We start from the raw sequence: 21,179 nt of genomic DNA, 5'->3' as shown, positions 1-21,179 counted from the left end.
GAGTAACCAAACAGATCTCATCCCCCATTGACTCCCATAGTATTTATTTTCCCTACTATGGCAGTAAATGGGGGATGAAATCTGTTTGGTTACTGACATTATTCCAAATATCTTCCTTTGTGTTCAGCAGAGATGGAACAACTTGAGGACGTGTAAATAATAATAGAATTTTCATTTTTGGGTGAGCTATCCCTTTAAGTCAGGGCTAAGCCAAGTTGTCTAGCTACTTTGTCTTTAAGATACGAATGCATTTATTTAAAAACCTAACAAACTTGTACATATAATACGATCTGCTTTTGATACTGTTGGGTTAAAGAAAAGTTAAATACAGTCGCTGTCCTTCCAAAACCTGTCCTGTCCTTGTTTTTCAGGAAATGGAAAAACACTGTCCTTTTTAAACTATTAAATACTGTGCTGTTGACAAGCACTTTATATTGGTTAGATATTTGCAAAGCCCAGTGACAAACATAAAGGGTGACTCATAATAATGATTTATGACAAAAAATAAAATAACTAAATATGGAGAGGTTTCAGAAGGACAGCAGCGAAAACTAGAATCAACAAACAGGTTTACTTTCATTACTTTAGTTTCTAAAGACTAAGATCTTTTTCATTTAATTTGAAAGTAATTGTTTTAGTAAATCTTATTTCTTAGAATAGAAGAGTGTGGTTCTTTTTCGATTTTCATTTGAGAAATGATGGTTGTCTTCTTTGCCATACATGGTTTGTAGTTTGGCAATATGACTGTACTACAAAATTCAAACAAAAATGAGTTGAAAGTTGATTTGAGAAATAAAGATTATTTTTAAAAACTCGACTTCCAGAGCTGCTTAAAGGAACAGTCAGTGGGTTTTATCAGCATCTAGTGGTGAGGTTGCGAACTGCAACCAACGGCTCACTCCCCCCCTTTCGAAGCACCTACGGAGGCTGACACAGAACTAAGATGTCGTCACGTTTTCACTTCGTTGCTGAAGATAACGTATTTATAAAACGCGCTATGGAGAAGGGGGCACGATGTAGGTAATACAGTTCTAAGGTAATAAATACATAAGGGTTCATTATGTAATGTTTTTTTTCCATCTCCGAAGACATAATTATGTATATTATATTGCATTTCTGTCAATAGATCCTTCATCTTACACACTGGTCCTTAAAATCGATATAATTCTCTATAAATATTAACAAAGATACATGATCGAAAAGAACGAGAGAACTACAATATTATCCACACAAACGTTTTAATGTTCTCAATCACAGCTTTTTGATTTTTTACACAAACTCTGTATTTTTCACATTGTTATGCTGCTAATTTGATCTCGCATGTTGAGAATGCTTTAAAAAATGACATGGACAAAAACGCATGTATGAAAATGCAAACACAGGCACGACAGGAATCTTTCATCAGAAGGTGCACAGCACTCCGAACGCCCATCTGACTCTAACCTTACAGCACGATCTACTGTGAATATGAACAATGCTTTCTACATCCATGACATGATCACTAGCACTAAAAGAGCTTATTGTTTTCATTCATTTAAATAAGCATTTTTTCCACAGATGTACTATCCCACAAATGTCATTTGAAGTTCAGTCAACAGAGGTACATGCAACAAGAAATCTATTACAAAATAAAACAAAATCACATGCTAAAATATACAATATGATAAAAGAACACCAGCCTGGATACATCTAAACAGGGTTATAAGGATAAATAATCCTTTATACAATGTTACTGAAAGTACACAAGAACATGAGAATAACTCGCAGGTTGTCGAACTTAAAATAATCATGCCTTTAAGTTCAAAGCAAGAACATTTAGGGGAAAACTTCCAGAAACTGATCTCTCTTGTTATGAGGGTTAGATTAAAAAGCTGAGATGGTTTCATTTGGCTACATTTTCACATTGCATAGCAGTGCAGACACAAAGCGCACTTTTCATACCACAGTGATGTCAGAGACATTGCATACATTGTGGCTGATATGCCAAAATACCTCGAAAAAAAATGGCTGCTATATAATAGACAATTATATTCTGTAATATGTATATGAAATTTCCAAAAAATCAAACCAGTGTGCCGTTTAAGTTTGGTTAAAATATGAACCGAAACAAATATGAGGACTGTCACTAGGAAACAGTTTAGTGTTATTTTTATAAATGTTTAAACGTCAGAATCAATGTGCGTATTATTCCTATGATTGATTTTAATATCAAAACCCTTGGATTGTCCGTCTCCTTCACTGACAGCAAACATCGACTCCTGTAGTGCAAGCAAATTAGCTTGGAGCTGAACAGTCATTCCATCTTAAAAAAAACAAGTTAAATCACGCCGTTGATAACCATAAATAACGAAATTAATTTACTGGCATAACGTCATTTAGTGGAACTTAATTCAACCCCATCATCGTGTAGTGACATCAAACTGAAAATCCACTATTGAAATTTAAAATAATAAAAAAAAGGAAATTAAAACCATATTTCGCGCTCTCTCTAGCTTATCACCGAGCGACGCCACGTTTAATTCTGATACTAGAAGGCAGCAGAGGTTCAGTTGTGTGCGCGCGCATATGTAGTGCACATGTGGCGAGATGTTTCTGCAGTTGTGCGTGTTTCTTTTTTAAAACCCTGTGGAGTGGACGGTCGGTACAGGGTAGAACTTTGAGATTCGGCTCTGGCTGGAGGGGTTAAGGCATGTAGACTCGCCGCTCATTTTGAAGAACACTTCCTGTTCCTGTATCTTACGGGCAAACTCATCCTCGAGGGCCTGCACACAGAGATTTAGACACATTAACCTCCATAGGAAAACCTTATAATGTGATAGAAATATTTCATGTTACACAACAGTTCATTCTGGTCCTCGAATCTGATTGGATGAGAGATGATGCAGCAGTCCGATACAGGACCAGAGCATCGAGGCACTTGTTTTTGAATCACTACTACAACGTTTTCTATTTCTCATGTCATGGCAGGCGCAGGTACTCGCACACTCGACGTCTTTGTCACGGTCATATTTAAATGTTTTAATTCATTGTTAAATGGAGCAAAACTGGAAACCAATTAGATTGGCACTGAGGGCAGAGCGATCCATCTTGACCACATGATGATGTCATCGCTGGTTAAGCCTGGGACATTTCTGAGTTATTTCGCCTTAAAAAAATCAGACTTGCATGGAAGATGTTTCATTTACTATAATAATATTAATATAAGTTAAAGAATATTGAAAAAACTAATTCAATATAAAAATGTGTACTCAATGTTGTAGAAAGTACAACATTGATGGTGCTGCAAAAATAAGTAGAGCAGTAATCTTAGATTAGCGGTGGTACCTTCTTGCGCGGTCTGAGTTTCTCTCTCCAGTCCTTGAGTTCAGCGCTGTGTTCCTCATCCAGTTCCTTCAGCTTCTGAGTCTCGTGCTCGATGAGCAGATGGCATTTCTCATTCTGAAACACACACACACAAACGGTTACATCCAGTTATATATGTTTGAGTGTGTACTTGTTTGAGCAGTTCAACATGAATGAAGAACAGACCATGTGCGTATTACATGCAAACCAGTGAGGTTCAAAAATGAACATTGTTTTGATTTAGCTTTTTTCTAACTAAATGCAATTTTATATACAAACTTTAACAATTTACAAATGCAATTATCATCATCATCATCATCACAATTTGATTTGTGAAAAAACATCTTGATATTTTTTTAATATCTCCCTTTTGCTTTAATGAGAACATACTTCAGCATAGACTTGACAATCCATGTTATCACAGCACAGTTTGGAAACGATCCAAAGAGCATCTTTGGCATTCCATGGAAACACTAAGCATGTCGGATTTATGTTCGATGTTACTAATTTGCTTCAATTAGATTACCAATCTAAGGGGCGATTCACAATTCGCGTCTAAAACCGCACAGAAAACGCGAGCCGCACTGCTTTCTCCTTTTTTTCAAAGCGCCTAGGAGTTTGCGCTCTCCTGGCGTCTGTCGTCGCTAAGCAACCATGGGCCACAATAGCCGTTAAGACGAGGAGGTATAAACAAAGGATATACGGATTATATGCGCTGAAAACACCTTGCTAATAGATTTATTTATGCTGTGACCATCTGTGTCTCCAGCTTGTCTATATTGGCTGGTTGGTTCTTGTCACATGACCAGCGGTGCGCGTGCGGCATTCTGAAAAGTAGAAATATTTTCATCTCGATGCGGCGCCTAGAAAAATGGGAGCATCGCACCACATGCGCATCGCGACCGCGTCGCTGCCTATTTCAGCATCTACATCTAAAATAACGAATATGCGCGCGCAAGACGTGAAATGTGAATCGCCCCTAAGAAATTAATCCTAAATGGAAGTCTAAATTGGTCTACAACTTTTCATTATAATAGCTTGTCATCCTGATTTAAACCTACAACCTTTTAGTTGCTAGTAATGTGTAACCACATCAACCCACTATAAGCACAATCTGTACTGTACGCAAGCATGTGCTGGACTGTACCTGTAACTGCTGGAGTTCTCTGACATTGACGTCACAATGTGTCTGTAGATCCCTCATCTGATTCTCATGTTTCTGGTGTTGATGAAGCCTCTCGTTCTTTTGCCGTTTCTCCTCTTGTGCGGCAAACTGCTCATCAGCCACGCACACACACACACACACACACACACACAACACAAAACGTACTATATAGACTACATAAAGTACATTTCTGTGAAACAACAATTCAATTCTAAAAGCTTAATACTGGCAGGAACAATCACTTGGCCGAGCATTCATTTCTGTTCTGACCTGTTTGACTTTCTCTCTCTCGAGGTCGGGCGTGACCGCTGTGGTGCTGATGCGCAGACTCTTTTTGAACATGGCCATGCGGGTCTTGGCATCACTGCGCTGAATCTTAGGCAGCCTGGTCCTCTCCTGAGTCTGTTTGTTTTTCATCTCTTCTATCAAACGCTGGTTATACCTGTGCATCTGCTCCATTTCCTAAACACAAACGCACACAGTAAGCAAAATAACACTATTATTCTCCTTTGTTGTGTGTTATAGAAAGATTTTCTTCTATATTCTAAGTTTGCCTTGAACATTCTGATAATTTAATATAGAGTTGGGTATTAGTCTAACCTTCTCGTGTCTTTTGAGCAGCTGGTGTCTTTGCATGAAGTACTGGTCTTTAAGCTGCTGTTTGTGCAGCTGGTGTTTCTCCTGTAGGTGGCGCTCTTCGAGCTCCCACATCGCTGCCTCTCGCGCTATAGAGAATGAAGAACCAAGCGACCATTTCAATAGTATCCTTGTGTACTTTATGCTAAATGCCATCAAGAATACATGAGTATATGACACTATCTTACATAAATGGATAGCCTATGGCAAATTTACATAAGAGTAGCACAAAGAACTTTTTATTCCGATGAAAATGAGTCAAATTTAGTCCATGAATTCAAAACGTTTGGTTTTTAGTATGAATATATGTCTTAAGAATATCTATAAACTAGTGTGCACAAAAAAACATTTTGAAGGTATAAGCATTTCTCTTATTTCCGCCATAGAGGATAAATGTTTTTTTAGACCATTATTTTGAACTCTCATAACTAAATGCTATTTTAAAAGTGGGAGGAGCCACTCAATATGTCCCACTCCAACTTCCTGTTTCCTACATTTCACATCGCTCTAAAGTAAAAAAAGTAAATAAATAGAAAAGTCCCCAGATAAAATATTGCTCATATATACCATAAAAACAAGAATTTGTATTAAAATGATTCGAAACTATCCTTAAATTCCAGGCTTTGAGATCAACTAATTACTATTCTGAAAGTGGGAGGAGCCACCCAATATGCCCCACCCCAACTTCCTATTTCAGTGGAAATTACGTTAACATCGAAACAAAACATTTCACATAGCTTTAAAGTAAAAAAATATAAATTGAAAAGGCCCTAGATAAAATATTACTCGTACATCCTATAAAACAAGTAATTGTATTCATTCTAAATCATTTTGAACTCTTCAAATTCCAGTCTGTGAGGTAAACTAAATGCTATTTTGGAAGTGGGTGGAGCCACTCAATATGCCCCACCCCAACTTCCTGTTTCAGTGGAAATTCCATTAACGCATCGAACAAAACAAGTAAAAGTAAACAAATAAGAAGTTCCTAGATACAATATTGCTCATATATCCTATAAAAACAAGAAATTGTATTAAAATGATTCTGAAGTCTCATCAAATTCCAGGCTGCGAGGTCAACTAAATGCTATTTGAAAAGTGGGAGGAGCCACTCAATAACTTTTTTTATATTTTATTTATATTATATTATATATATATTATAATATATTATATTTTTTAAGTATTTAATGTTTCATTCTTAACGCCATTCCAGCATCTAAGGCTTAGATGCCTCCGTTTCAGAGAAAATGACTTGAGTTTCTAAAAAGAATTCTGTAATTAGTTTCTGTAATGTTGAGGCTACGAAAGGCAGTAAATAAGCAGGTGGGAGGCAGTAATAAGTGAAGAACAACAAGCCTCCCTATTCTGATCTGTGTGAGAACAGCGTCTTACCTCTGAGCAGCTGCTGTTTGTGGTTGAGACAGTCCCTCTCGATGGTGGCCAGCTCATGTTTGTGTTGCTGTATGATCTTCTTCAGAGCGCTGTCCAGATCCTGCTGCTGCTTCTGAAGAAACTCCTGCTCCTACAAACACACACAGCAGGATGATAACAGCCAATAGGAAGGAAACTGGGGTTTGTTCTCCTAAACCATATGGAAACATGAACAAATCAACGCATGCTTCCGTGCTAAGTGTGCTTGTGTGACATGCACCACACCACAAGAACCGTGTCCCTTTTGAACTCAAGTTAGCGATGTGCACACTCAAAGGGGTAAGACAAGAATCACAGAAAAGAAACCAAAACTTGGGAGAAAAGTGCCCAAAGACCCAAAGAATCAAGTGAAAAACAAGCAGGAGGAATTATTTTGAGTCTTGACGTTACCTCCTTGATAACGGGTTGGATTAGATCTTCCCTAATGTGTTTCAGGATGGAATTTCTCACATGTTTGGGCGAGAGCTCCTGCACTCCCCGAAACAAATATCAGAAAGGAAGAATAATTGGGGTATATTTAAAAAGATAAAGCTGACGTTTTCAGCAACTTTACTAACAGAATGCTCTACCGACTGAGTTACAAAAGGCAAACACGCGAAACTATGACTTGATTTTGGCAAGAAACCTCGACTATCAATACAGCTCTAAGAAAACTGAAAAGACCACTCCAAGAATTTTCAGTTGTTCTGCATTTACTATTTCTAGGTATATGTTTAGGTAAAATTATCATTTTTGTTTTATTCTGTGAACTACTGACAACATTTCTTCCAAACTGCGAATAAAAAAAACGTTTTAATTTTGCTTTATTCGCAGAAACTGGTTAAAACAACAAAAATGACGCAATGTTTTCAGACCTCAAACACGGCAAAGAAAACAAGTTCATATTCATTTCTAAACAACACGTTGTATTTTAATGTATTTTAGGAACATTTGAAGAATATGTTTTATGGAATAATACATTAGTGGTTTCTATTTTTTCAGAGCTATATATAGATTTGCCAAAAAAAGTAGACCATGATGCCTTTTTGCAAATACCTTTATGTAGTTTTGTAGTTTAACATACAAAAAGAAGTTTTTTTAATATATATATTTTTAAACACTTCTGTACCTCCTTCTTGCGGTTCTTTAGCATGTTCTGGAGCTTGGAGAGCTCCTTCTCCTGCTCAGCTTTGATTCTCTTGGCCTCGTCTCGGAGCCGATCCGTGTGCTCCTGCTCCAGACGCTCGATTGTCTGTTTCTGCTGCCGTTCCAGATTCTCCACCTCCGTATCATACTGACGCTTCTTACTCTAGAAACACAAAAAAAACACAATAATTTCAGAAAACAGCAAGAAGCTTCTTCCCTAGAAAGACCTGGAGCTAGCTCTACACAACCAACTGATAATACAAAGTTAAAGGGAAAAAAAAACAGCAGGATTAGCAATTAGACTGGAATACACTGAAATCACTATTGACCGGGGGCAAAACTGGGACAATTCCTGGCAGCTTAGAACAGAGGCCTTCATTAACAGTGCTCCAAAAATAAGTCAGCTATTAAGCATTCGATCACTGTTCTCAGTATTTCTGGGTTTGATGTCATTACTTGTAGGGCAAAGCAATGTACAGATCAACAGCAAACAACCTTTAAAAAACACTAAAACATACCTTTAAAACCTCTAAAAGAATGTCAACACGTCAACAGTTCATGGTGCTCTTATGATCGACTTGTTAGTTGTTAACGATGCTGTGATTTAAAGGGTAAGACCTGTTCACACCAAGAATAACTATAAAGGTAACACTAAAGATAAAATTGTTCTAAATTTAAGAGAATAGCGAAGTCCAATACACAACATTTACAATAAAAATACAGAGGAACAATATTGACTTTTTACCTTTGACTTAAAATCCATTCAATTAAAGGGCTCATGCAATTAAAATGTGAAACTGCAGTGGCTAGTGCAGAATAAACACAACTTTATTGTCCGATTGTGTGGATGCTAATATAATTGTTTATGGTAAAAAGAAATTTGAAAAAAAAATCTTATTTAAAGCAACGTCTCTACAACAAATGAAGATTCAGACAATACATCACCTGCATTTCATACGACACGACATTGGGTTCACGGTTACGACAGTATCACAATATTTTGAGCAAAACATAAAAATAATACAAAAATACAAATAACGGACTTATTATTTCCAAGATCCTTAACATTTTAATCACACTTTTTTACGTTTTTTAATCATTTTGTACAAAAAAATACAACATTCAAGGTTTTAAGTGAATGTTCTGTATGTAAAATTAAAATGAAGAAAGGAATTTGTAAAGTTAAACCCTAACTGAATAGTTCAGTAGTAGTATACATGTTGACACAGGTCACATGGTGGCAGCTCAACCAATAGGAGCTATGACACAAAACAATCGTCAAAGCTCTACATTGCGAAAAGACAGACTTTCATTCTTAATATTACGCTTATTGATTAAGACCTTTATTTTGTCTTCTGGATGTGACTCAACAGGTGTCAACAACAGGTGGTATGTCAAACAATAATGATCTAATCGTCTCATCTGTGGAATGCAGTAATTTGTCTCACCGTGACTTCCTGTTCGAAGCGTCTGTAGATCTGCTCTCTCTGTTGCTGGAGTTTATTGCTGAGCTGCTGCTGAGCTCTCTGCTCCTCTTTCTGCAAAAGTCTGAGTTCTCTCAGCTCCTGACGTCTGCAACAAACCAATACACACACAGCGGGCGTTTTACACTGACCTATAGCGACCCCTGACCTGTCATCATTTATTCAACCTCATGTCGTTCAAAACCTGTACATGACTATTTCTTCTGCGGAACACAAAAGAAGATATTTTGAGGAACGTCGCTGTTGTTTTGTGTCCATATAATGGAAGTCAATGATGTTTGGTTACCAACATTCTTCAAAATATCTTCTTTTGTGTTCTGCAGAAGAAAGAAAGGCATACAGGTTTGGACTGACATGATGTTGAGTAAATGATAAAAGAATACCGAGGAAAAATACTGCAAATAAAAAACTAGAAGGATTTTAAGGATAACGCACGATCCAGCCGGAAAGGATGTACTACCACTGCCTGACATGAACAGGAAGTGTAATTCACAGTCCGTCTTCCCTTTCCCGAGCTTACAGCGCATCTGCTGTTGAAACAGTGCAAGCTAGGACCACATTCACTAATAAAACGTTTTAAACGGTTTTAAAACACTGCCCCTCCCTGTTTATACCGACCAGATTGTTACAAACCCACAAACATGTAAATGAAAAACATCTTATGGCTCACCTGAGGAACCTCATCTCCTCACTTTTAGTGTCATTGTCTGTGATGATCTTAGATGTTGTCACGCTGACCTCCACACCGTCCACCATGAACTTACGAGTCTTCTTTAGAGTCTTTTTCTGCCTCTTATTATCCTAAAACACATTTAAGCGTTATTTATTACACAAGGCAAGTCTGGTTATAGTAACTAAAAAAATGTGAAACCATAGTCTTCAGAAAACGTTTCTCACCTGTTGAGAGGTGGATCCCGACTCCTTGGATTTGCTTATAAAGCTGGATATGGATAAGTTCAAGTCTATGCTGCTGCTATCAGCAATAGAACTAATTCCTGAATCGGAGTCCTCCTTTTTCTCGTACCTTCGCCTGACTGGAGTTTCTTGATTCTCCAGCGATGCAGGTTTCTCCTTTTCCTCCACCTTCTCCTTCTCTTCTTCTTTCACAAGAGAGGTCGGGGTAGGCACATCAGCTACAGCCTTGATGACCCAGTCTGGTTTGATGGTTTCCTCCATCGGTTTCTCCAAACTGGTAACGTCTGCTGCAGGCACTTCTTCCTTTCTAAGTTCACCATTGCCCATTGGCTCTTCGCGTTCAACTGCTTCAGCCTCTTTTTGATCTTCCCGCGAATCTGTCGGCTCCACCGTTGTCACTTTCACCTCCTCCTCCTGCTCGTCTCCATCAGGTTTGGCTGGCGTCTCCTCTGTTTGGACTACCGTGTCCACTGGAGTACCTGGAGGAACAATCCCCGGTTCAACAGTTTTAGGTTCTTCAGATTCCTTTGGAGCTACTTCAACAGCTTGTCCTTCATTTTCAGGGGCGGTGGCATCCTGGATGTGGTTCTCCGCCACTTTCACGGTTTCTTTTTCTTCACTTGTTTTTCCAGTTATAACACTGTCAACCGGTAATTTAGGAGTAGCGATTTCCTCAAACTTTTCAGGAACAGCCTCCAAGATGGACGGCGATTGTGGAAGCTTTTCATCCTCGGAGCTTCCGACGCTAGCGTCAGATGGCGCACGCTTGTGTCCTGGAAGGTGCTGATGGAAAAAACATTACATATTAGCTAGTGCGAAAAAAACATGAAACTAAATAAGGTTCCTAAAAAGGCACATAAACTTCATGCTTCCCGATTCAATGAATCAAGTTCGAATCTACACAATATGTACTATCTGTAGAATGGTTAATATAATGTGTGACCTGGTTTCCTTCGTGGTCTTCCTCCTCCCCTTCCTCCTTCACCTCCTCTATCTCCTCAGTGACTTCCGCTTTGGCCTCTGCGATGAGCTCCCTCAGTGGCCTGTTGTCAGTCACTCTACTCACAAACGGGTGCTACACAGATGAGGGCATATGTTTTATTTTGAATTTTGAATTACACATGCGCACAGTCATAAAACACTAATGAGAGCGAAAGTAAATGCTTTTTAAAGGCAAAAGTTTTGAAACATGCAATGAGAATAATTTGAAATTAACGTTCAGAAGTTCTTGTTTTGGTTTCAACCTCGCTAAATAAGCTTAACATATATATTGTTTTCTCATACAAATCCATTGTTTTGCTAGAGAAGACATTTATTAATCCAATGGGGTCATTCGGATTACTTTTGAAGGTTTTTTGAAGGTTTTACATTTTGAGCTCTGTGTGTAAAAGATGTGATGGCATTTTAAAATGATCATTATAATTTTGTGAATTTGAAATTTTATAATGTTCAACTGAAGAAATTAAGTCGTGCACATAAATAATGTGAGAATATTCATTTTGGGGTGAACTATTCCTTTAAGAAACTAAACCACGATTCAAGTCCCCGTGAACCGGAAGTTGCGATCGTTTTTACTTCCGTATTCTGACACATTTCAGAGTGAAAAGGAATTTCAAAAGAGAAAATTAGTGGGCGTGGCTTGCGTTTTTCACTGCGAATTGATTGGATGTGTAAAAACAGCTGTTGCATTGATTTTGAAACGAAACTGGCAACAGACTGACAGTTGAAGGGGAGGAGTTAATGGATTCTCCGGCCAAGCCGTCTAATTTACGTCATTTGAGATGGATAGTAATTTCAGGGCGGAAGTGCATTTTCAGATTTTAACTGAAGATTATGAGGGTACATGAATATTAAAAAGAAAATGACACACATTGATAAGATATTTAGTATTTACATTTACGCATTTTGCAGACGCTTTTATCCAAAGCATATTACTTTACATTTGTTTCTAAGGACGTGCAATCCCTGGGTTCGAACCCATGACCTTGGCGTTGCTAGCGCCATGCTCTAACCACTGAGCTACAGGAAAGCATACAGTATTTACTATTTTTTTAATTTCACTGGGACTTTAAAGCTGCTTTGAAACAATGTGCATTGTAAAAAGTAAGAATTAAAATAAAAGGGGAAAAAAAAGAAAACCTTTTCAGGATAAATTTGTCTTAACAGTAGTTATTGTACCATTTTAGGAATATAGTGTTTTTAGGATAAATGACAAAAATACAACTTTGGTGTTTTTCAATAAACATTAGACCTCAGCTAGCACAGGTACATAAACCAGGCCAGCGTATGTCTAAGTCATAAATCAAACCTATTTTGTCCAGAAATACTGTACAATTTAAAAAAGCTTTCCCGTAGCTCAGTGGTCGTGGGTTCGATCCCAGGGGATTGCACATACTAAGAAACAAATGTATAGGATAATGCAATGTAAGTCGCTTAAAGCGTCTGCCAAATGCATAAATGTAAATGTAAAATACTGAAAAAAGTGTCCTCAGCTGTCAAAAAACAATTTTAACCAATTTAACTCTCCAAAAAAGGACTTAAAATGTCACCAGCCATATTAGCCAAAAACATAAACACGGACAAATATATATATAAAAACAAGCAATATATGAGGTAAACAACAAGAGGAGCACACGGCCAGCGTCACTGTCATATCTCAAATTCTTACCTTGGGCTTTGACAGCTGCTGCAGACAGTCAAAAGCTGGTCTGAGGATATGCAGTTTCTTTGATATTATCAGTTTAATTGGTGGAAAATTTGAGTTCTGTAGTTTCAACCCCATTCAGACTCGTTCAAAGTGCAGAATCTGTCCTAGCGCGTGTAAACGTATGTGTCTGTGTGTGTGAAATGAGTGCTAGGCTGGGCTACTTAAAGCCTCGGTTAGAAAATCTCCTTTGCTGACGTCGGACCTGGAGCGGAAAGTGCTTGACGCTGACAAACTCAACAAACAGCTGTCGATTTAATCGGCCACCTGGACCAGCAGCTGCTCGCGCAGCAGTGCGTAACAAAAACAAAAAGGCCCTTTAAGAGCGATTAGGAAGTTTTGCGTAGGATGCCTGTGTCTCGGATTCCAGTGTTTGGAATAAAGAACGCCTCAGTTCACCTGCAGAAGCTGCGCGGTGCTCCACCTGTTGTCTACGTTCTTATCCAGCGAGTGTTTCAGGAAGTCTTTGAACTCGGCAGACCTGCGGAAAGACAGACAGATTGTTGAGTACTTGAAAGTTTAACATGCCACTAGGTCTCAAAAAGTTGTTAATACATAAAACTTCTATTAAAATCTCTTCATCCTGTACCATTTTGAAGGCTGTTGCAAAGTAGGCGGATCAGCTTTGGCGATCTTTAGCAGCACTCTCATTGGGTTCATCTCATGGTTGGGCGGTTCGATCTGGGCCAACTCGATCAGAGTGACCCCAAGAGACCAAATGTCAGCCTTATAGTCATACGGCCTGTCCTTAGACGTCTCGCACATCACCACCTCTGGGGCCATCCTGAGAAAGAGAAGAGAAATATCAATAAGCAATGTCAATGTGTGCGAGAACTGATGGATTTATTTAATCTAGATAGTTAACCCGATTTACCAGTAAGGGGTCCCAATGAAGGAGTCTCTTCGCTGGAGCGTCTTTGTGTTCTTGGCAGAAACACCAAAGTCAGCTAACAGAAAAAGAAAAAAGTATTTAGAATTCAAGATACTGGTAATTATACGTTCTCTAAGAGTTATATTTCAAGTTTTGACTGAAAATGTCACATACATAACGTTGAAATTGCTTATGTGTGCTGTCCCAACACAAAAACTGTCTAAATAGATTGTAAATTGTAAAAGTTACAGATTCTTATGCAAAATTGAAGGCAATCCAATAATGCATTGCACGTGGTAATTGGACTAATTTATTTAAGATGGCAGAGGAACGCTGAAAGAAATATTAATTGTAAATATTTTTTATTAGGAAGAACTAGTTGTGTATCTAAAAACATTTCAGGAAAGCTATAAGTTGCAGCACTCAAGATTGTAAAACTGAGCAAAAGTGTGTTTGTAGCACGGATACAGTACTACATCATACAACATGTACGACCTGCACACGTGGGCACTTCACAGATGAATTTACATTTGGTCAATGATGTAATGGATGTTCAAGATAAGCTTTACTGATATGTAAATGCCTCTCCCTCTGTATCTTTCTGTCTCTGCACTTTGTTATTATGTACCTGTGGCTATTGTGTCATTCTGTCAGTCTTTCATATTGCTGTTGTTCGAATTAAAATGCTTTGTAAAAAACACTTTTTAGTACGTGGGGTAAAATCAAGCTATAAACGCAAACACAGGCTCACCCAGTTTGACGTCTCCATCCAGTGTGAGCAATATGTTTCCTGCCTTCAGGTCTCTGTGGATGACCTTGTTGTCATGGAGATACAGCAGAGCTTCCAGCACCTGTTTACACACCACCCTGATCTGTGGCTCTGTTAGAGGCCTTTCAAGCTCTACACACACAAACATACAACAAATTGAAAGTGTGTACAAAAGTCAAATTTGATACAATAGTTCATTACAAATTATTCATGTTTTACAACATTTCATTTTTTTAAACTGCTGATTTTAAAATACAGGTTTAATTAAACTTTTGGGTAAAGAGGTAACTGCAAAAGTTGAAAGGATAGTTCACCCAAGAATCATTTACCGACCCTCATGCAACTTCAAACCCGTATGACTTTATTTCTTCTGCAGAACACAAAATAATATATTTTGAAGAATGTTGGTAACCAAACAGCATCGACCCCATTGACTTTCATTGAATGGACACAAAACCACAGAGACATTTCTCAAAATATATTCTAAGTCATACAGGTTTTAAATGACATGAGAGTGAACAAATAATGAATCATTTTTATTTTGGGGTGAACTATCCCTTTAAGAATAAGAACCCCACTAGAAACCCTCTGATGCTCTTGGCTTGCGCCTTAAAACTGAAGTGTGTCATTTCTATGCCATAAGCATTCACAAACAGTTTTCCTAGAATACTCACAGAATTTTAATGTTAACCTTTAGTTCTTCCCATCCCTTTTGGAAAAATTAAGCTAGTATTTTCGAGAAATGAAAAAATGGTCTATGTCTTTGCAAGTGACTTTTACCAGAATCTCCAGTTTTGGATATCGAATGCTTGTGTGCACTCACCGAGCATGACCGCATCTACAGCTCCACCGCCGCAAAACTCGATCAAGATCTGCAGACAGACACATGCACAGGTTAACAAAACATCACGTGTTCGACTTCATATGGCGCTGCACAGAGGTGTTACAACAGCCACCATGTTCCATTGTACAAGACTTTTGGTAACGGAATGACTTTTGGAATGTTTTTTGGCCATTCACGATGCATTGCAGAGCTCTGACTGCTCAATGTAGTTACACTTCAGAGCTGTGATTGGTCGAGGAAGCTGCTACGCCTCGAAGGCTTTCATATCTCAATATGGAGAATGACATAAGAGGATCGAGCAGCAAACGCCTGCATGAGCACATGAGGAGGGATGAAGGGTTTTCACACATTAGCACAATGCCAGTATCACGTCCGTTCTGTCGTAATAGGCTTAAGAGTTTCCGTGAAGCCCAGTTGGACAGTGGAGTGCCAGAGCTGAGGCTGGTCATCTGGATAGGGTGGGCAGGCTTTGCTGGAGGTGCTTACATAAGAAGCTTGAATAGTGAACAAGCAAAACATAACAAGAAAAACAACGTCCAAACTGTATTGTGTAAATTCAGATGCAGTGTTCAGAACAGTCAATGCCATTCATGCCACGAGTTGCATGGGTTGTTCCACTGTGGGCGAGATGTTGGTTTAGATTGGCGACTGTGACAACACAATAACCCACACAGACAACTACAATGGCCTTTTACACACAAGAGGAGACTACCTTTCCTACTGTAGAATCTCGGAGTATACATTTCTAAATAAATGCTATACACTTATAATGAACACTAAATTGATTCTGCCTATAGGGTTGTGTCACAATATCAGATTTTAACATTATAATAATCATGATCATTCATGGTGATATTATCGCAATATCTATTGAATTTAAAAATAATAATAACTAGGGGTGTAAATCGGGCAGTTCATCACCATACGATACAAAATCGATTTTCATCACCAACGGTGCGGTATTTGTCGGTACCTCAGGGATTTCTGTGATACAATTACGATTGGATTAATTGATCGATATTTTGAGATTACCTGCCTAGTTTACTGTACAGTAAAGTAAGCAGTTACATTTTTAATAACTTATTAAAGCAACCAAAATGTATAAAATGAATGTTTAATTACAGAAAACTCTTTGACAATTACACACTCTCTGTCCCAATGTGACATTTACAACAACAAACTGACAAAACAAATACACTTAGTGTCAAAATAAAGGTACCTAATATCGACATTTTATGTGTGGCATCGATGCATCGTATCAATTTAATCGATGCATTGTCAACATTGTCAAATCAAACGCATCTTTCATTTTGTTTCTTTTATGTTTTTTCGTCAATGAATCACCCAAAATACTAGTGCAGGGAGGCAGAGACATGATATGTAACCACGTGGCATTTACGGTAAAATTTTAAATGGGTGTTTATTAATTATTAATTAATTACGATATTATCATATGTGTAGAATTAATACGATATCGATAATCATGGTTTTAATATCATGGCTACTGACAAGATTAGAATATGGTGACAGCCCGACTGTCTACTACAATTCTCAATGTGCACGATTTATCGTGTTATGTTATTATTAAGAAAGTTAACATTTGCTCCACCTCTAAAATAACGCATCTTCTCAGATGACATCATCAAGGTTACTTCAGTTTATGGGTTAAGAATCTGACTTCAAGAATGCTTCTAGGGCGGTTACACGATTAATCATGAATAACATCGCATCCAGAATAAAAGTTACTGTTTATAATGATATATGCCTGTGCAATGTGCATATTAATATTGTATTTATAAACATATATGTATATAAAGTATTTGACTAAATGAATAAATGTGCATATGTAACTTAAATTATATACACAAATTTTTATTTTGGATGTGATTAATCGCGATTTATCGCGGAACAGCCCTAAATGCTACATATGTAAATATGTAGGAAAAATGTAGGGAAAGAAAAACGGACAAATCCAAAAGATTCATTTATTCAAATAAATGTAATTTTATTAATTGGATTTAGAGGAACCTAGCTCATATCAATTACTGAATAGCATTATTAGTACCTATCCTTTGTTTATCCTGACCTGTTCTAGCAATACATGTCTCATGATCATAATCCACTTACAACATTCCTCCTCCGTCTCCATAAGGAAATGGGCAATGGCAATATTAGTCCATTTCCTGCTGTACAGGTCAGAAAAAAATCTGTACACCTCCACAAGCACGCACTGTTCAGTAAACAATGAGGTACAAGAGAAAAACAGGCAGTATTACATTACCTCAGGTATTCGTGACTGAGCTCACCGTGAGAAAACAGATCATCTTAGCCTCATGAGAGAAGACTTTAGCTGGGCTTTCTGATTTAATTTAATGTCTGAACATCAAAGTCTCTTTTTGTCATATCTCAGAATTTCCTGTGTTTCAACCTCACAGCAGAACGAAATGTAAATGTTCTCCTAGCAAACCAGTTTCAAATGCAAATAGAGCAAGCTAGACGACAACCATATTCAAGCCCCTTCAACCTTGTTTAAAACTTCCCCTGCACAGGAAGGAAGGGCTTGGAGTCAAAAAGTCAAACAGAGCTGGACTTTTTGATGCTTTTCCATTGTCATTTTGTCAATAGTATTATAGTCGACATGCAATTCATTAGGAGACAAATTAACAAGATTAAATGGCTCAAATAATCTTGACAAAAATCTATAGTGCACCGATAAAAACAAAGCAAATGCACACTCACCCAAAGTTTGCTCTCGAAATAAAAAGCGTCAAGTAGTTTTACGATATTGTAATGATCGCATGATGCCAGGATGTCAATCTCCACCATGTAATCCTCCAGTTCATCTTCAGTTTTGGTGTCGATCACCTTGGCAGCAGCAAAAATGCCCGTCTGCTTGTTCTGAGCCTAAAAACAAGGACATTTTCATCAGAAACTATAAAGCCCTCGAATATATCAGAGTACATTAATATATATTCATGGAGTGTGAACACCAGAGCTTTATACAAAAGTCACATTTTTGGCACACATTGGTAAACATTACGCAAGTGATAAGAATGAAAACCTTTGACCCTAACACAGAGTTATCTGGAGCTTTATTTATTTGGCAAACTAAATACACATTCTCAAACATGTAATGTTTACATCTATCCTTTATTTGTACAAAGTAAAAATGTAATACATCTGGTTTAATTAATTGCACACATTGGGAGATATTTATTGGACGATACGTTTATTGCTTAATTCATTTTATTTTAATTATATATAATTATATATTAAGCAGAGACCCCTTTAGTGTCATTCATTGAAGTCTACAAGTCACATAGAACTATTCACTCAGTATCTGTTTTTTGACCTATATGTGGGTGGTATCTTATGTTATTTAATGTAGTGCACTGGTGAAAAATTAACCAGGTCAAAGTCTGTTGGTTTATTACAGGAAAATATGAAATAATAAAACATAAAATCCTTTAACAGTATTTTGTCACAGCGAGTAATTCGGTTGTTTTCAATGTGTCATAGAAAGACATCAGGCAGCATGATAATATGGCAAAACACAATCTCTCAATTTAACAGAAAAAAAGGTGTGAATTAAATGAAATCAAACCGTCTCATCTAATCTGTCTCTCTAATTGAGAAAAACGAAATGGCATTTATGTCACGTTTTCTATATAAAGGCACTAAAATGTTACTGATAAAATGTATACCTTTAATGCAGTACAAGTAGCTTTGGATTAAAGTGTCTGCCAAATGTTATAGTAAACGTAAATGTTTAAGTTGTATCATGGTCTTAGAACAAGAATATACCTCGAAAATATCTTAACACAAGCCTTCGGATTAACTGACACATTCTTGATGCGCATCCACCTCTTGAATTAGTTTAAAATTCATGTAGTTCTTATCAATTTGTGACACTGTCTTCAAGTCAGCAGGGACCTGATATCTAGTATTTTTTAAATATTTGGCATGTAGGATATGCCTGTTTCTCCTATTTGCTTTGTGACCATAGGACACATATAATATCATGATGAACATGAATATTTTATTAATATAATAGTCCCATTACAACTGTATAGACTACTCTCTTTTCAGTTAGTAGAGCTAATGTACGTTGTATAGAAAAACGACTATAACACAATCTATTTCATAATTTTCATATGAATGACAGCCAGTGGTTTGGGGCTGATGATGTCATCAAACTGGTGACGTCAAAACCCACTAAGACTCCTGCAACTTTGTACATCATTTGTAATAGATTTTAAATAGATTTAATAACCACTTGGATCTGCCAATAACTTTTCAATTACATAAACACTTAATCAGAGATGTAATAATTTCAAGACTCTCTTTTTACCTTGTACACCTTCCCAAATGCTCCATCCCCTAGCTCCCCCACGAGCTCCCATATTTCCTCCGGGTTCGTGTCTCTGTGCACGTGATCATACTGTTTTTTCTTCTTCTCTAAACCCAGTTTAAAGATTTTTCGAAAATTAAAGAAAGACATAGCCACACGTCTTTCTCTTTCTGCGCGTTTGACAAAGGACAATTTCCTTCGTATGGTGTTTGAACAGCAATCGTTATTGCATTCTCATTACAATTTAATCTAATTTACTATTTAGTCTCTTGTCAGCTAAAACAACTGACCATATGCAATGTTAGTCTTTGCATGTTAAAACAAAAGAACTGGATATGTTACACAAGTCGTATTTCGAGTATGCCCATAAAACGCACATTCGTGATTTTAGTAACGTTAGTACTTGAGTCAAAGATCTGACGTCCTGGGGATCATATATATTAACGATAAAAGTCCGTCATAAAAATAAGTGCGAAGGCGATCTTTAGCAGGGCTGTAACTTTGGTTGACTAAAACCGTGGTCCGGCTTTTTCGGAGTCATGAGGTTGTTGTTGTTCCTCGGAGTTTCATGGACCTGATCCGTGAAAACATCCAGTTTCTTTATATTCCTCTTGAAATGACTTCTAACAGAGCGCGAATGAAAATGTATATCTGATACGAGCACAGATTCCGATCACACGGCCACCAGTCCTTGAATAAAATAAAAACAGATAACGCTACAAATGCATGAAGGCAAACAATAGTTTTTGTTTGAGGAAACCGTGCGCATACCGTGCGCTGCGCGTCTAATCTAGCGGATTTGGTGCAACTCACTGTGCGCGTTCACGAGAAGGTGCGGGTTCTTCGTTTAAGGTCAAATCCGCAACGCCTGCGCTTTAGTGCCGCCTGCCGTCGTGTATGCCAATAAACCGGAGTTTTACAGTATTTAAATTATTACTTTGACAATTACATTTTTGTCAACAAAACCATTCGATTTCAAATCAAAAGGTTTGTGAGGTCAACAGAAATTCTCTCAAGTTACCCTAAACTTTAGTGTAAATTATGTTAATTATGAATATGAAGCAAACATATGAAATTAAACCAAGTTTGTTATTTTCAGGATTTTTGCTTTTATGATTTTTCGATACTTCAGCTAATGAATGGAAGCGAACAAATCAACCAAATGTAAAACTACTGAGCATGCTCCCCTGCTTGTACTGAATCTTTTTATATCAGAATTTTTATCAACTGATGTGAATTTTGATCATACGTTAATTTTACTTTGTCTTTTGGGGAAATGTCATATTCATAAAGCCAGAACAATGCCTTGTAAACCCAACTACTTTGCTTTTTCTATGTAAAATCCCTAATTGCTTCTTTTCAATACACGTCTAAACCTCTGAATGCTAAAGCTATGAAAACTTTTAAGATTCTTGGAAATATAATTTCAAAACTGTGACTTTATAACATAGTTTGATTATGATTGTTATGTGTCCCGCTCATCTTTTTTATTATTATTTTCTTCTTTCTTTTCTTTGTATTGTAACACTATCCCTTCAATAACTT

At 37.4% G+C, this 21,179-nt stretch overlaps 1 protein-coding gene across 2 annotated transcripts; it reads right to left on the bottom strand.

Moving 5' to 3' along the window:
• Positions 1-1,221: 1,221 nt before the first annotated feature.
• On the bottom strand, positions 1,222-20,467 carry slkb (STE20-like kinase b). 2 transcript variants are annotated; one of them, XM_057332223.1, is made up of 19 exons: positions 19,635-20,467; positions 18,023-18,187; positions 15,263-15,311; positions 14,422-14,571; positions 13,674-13,746; positions 13,389-13,583; positions 13,199-13,280; positions 11,039-11,170; positions 10,078-10,878; positions 9,851-9,981; positions 9,145-9,268; positions 7,680-7,859; positions 6,962-7,039; positions 6,533-6,662; positions 5,108-5,232; positions 4,778-4,969; positions 4,490-4,615; positions 3,325-3,438; positions 1,222-2,762 (listed from the first exon to the last, which is right to left on the bottom strand). In XM_057332223.1, the coding sequence occupies exons 1-19, from the start codon at positions 19,782-19,784 to the stop codon at positions 2,616-2,618; spliced, it is 3,144 nt and encodes a 1,047-aa protein (XP_057188206.1). In that variant the 5' UTR covers positions 19,785-20,467; the 3' UTR covers positions 1,222-2,615. The 2 variants fall into 2 exon arrangements, with proteins under 2 accessions (XP_057188206.1, XP_057188207.1); XM_057332224.1 differs by lacking the exon at positions 6,962-7,039.
• Between the last annotated feature and the right edge of the window lie 712 nt (positions 20,468-21,179).

The sequence above is a fragment of the Triplophysa rosa genome, linkage group LG4, assembly GCF_024868665.1.
Source record: "Triplophysa rosa linkage group LG4, Trosa_1v2, whole genome shotgun sequence".
Lineage (NCBI taxonomy): Eukaryota > Metazoa > Chordata > Actinopteri > Cypriniformes > Nemacheilidae > Triplophysa > Triplophysa rosa.
The sequence above is the reverse complement of the archived record's forward strand: the minus strand, read 5'-3'. Positions and strand labels throughout refer to the sequence as shown.

Coding starts and splice junctions, on each gene's coding strand:
- slkb (XM_057332223.1), bottom strand. CDS start 19,784: ATGTCTTTCTTTAATTTTCGAAAAATCTTTAAACTGGGTTTAGAGAAG. Junction 11,171..13,198: donor GCACCGCGCAGCTTCTGCAG/GTGAACTGAGGC, acceptor TCATCTGTGTAG/CACCCGTTTGTGAGTAGAGT. Junction 7,040..7,679: donor TAAAGAACCGCAAGAAGGAG/GTACAGAAGTGT, acceptor CGGGGAGTGCAG/GAGCTCTCGCCCAAACATGT.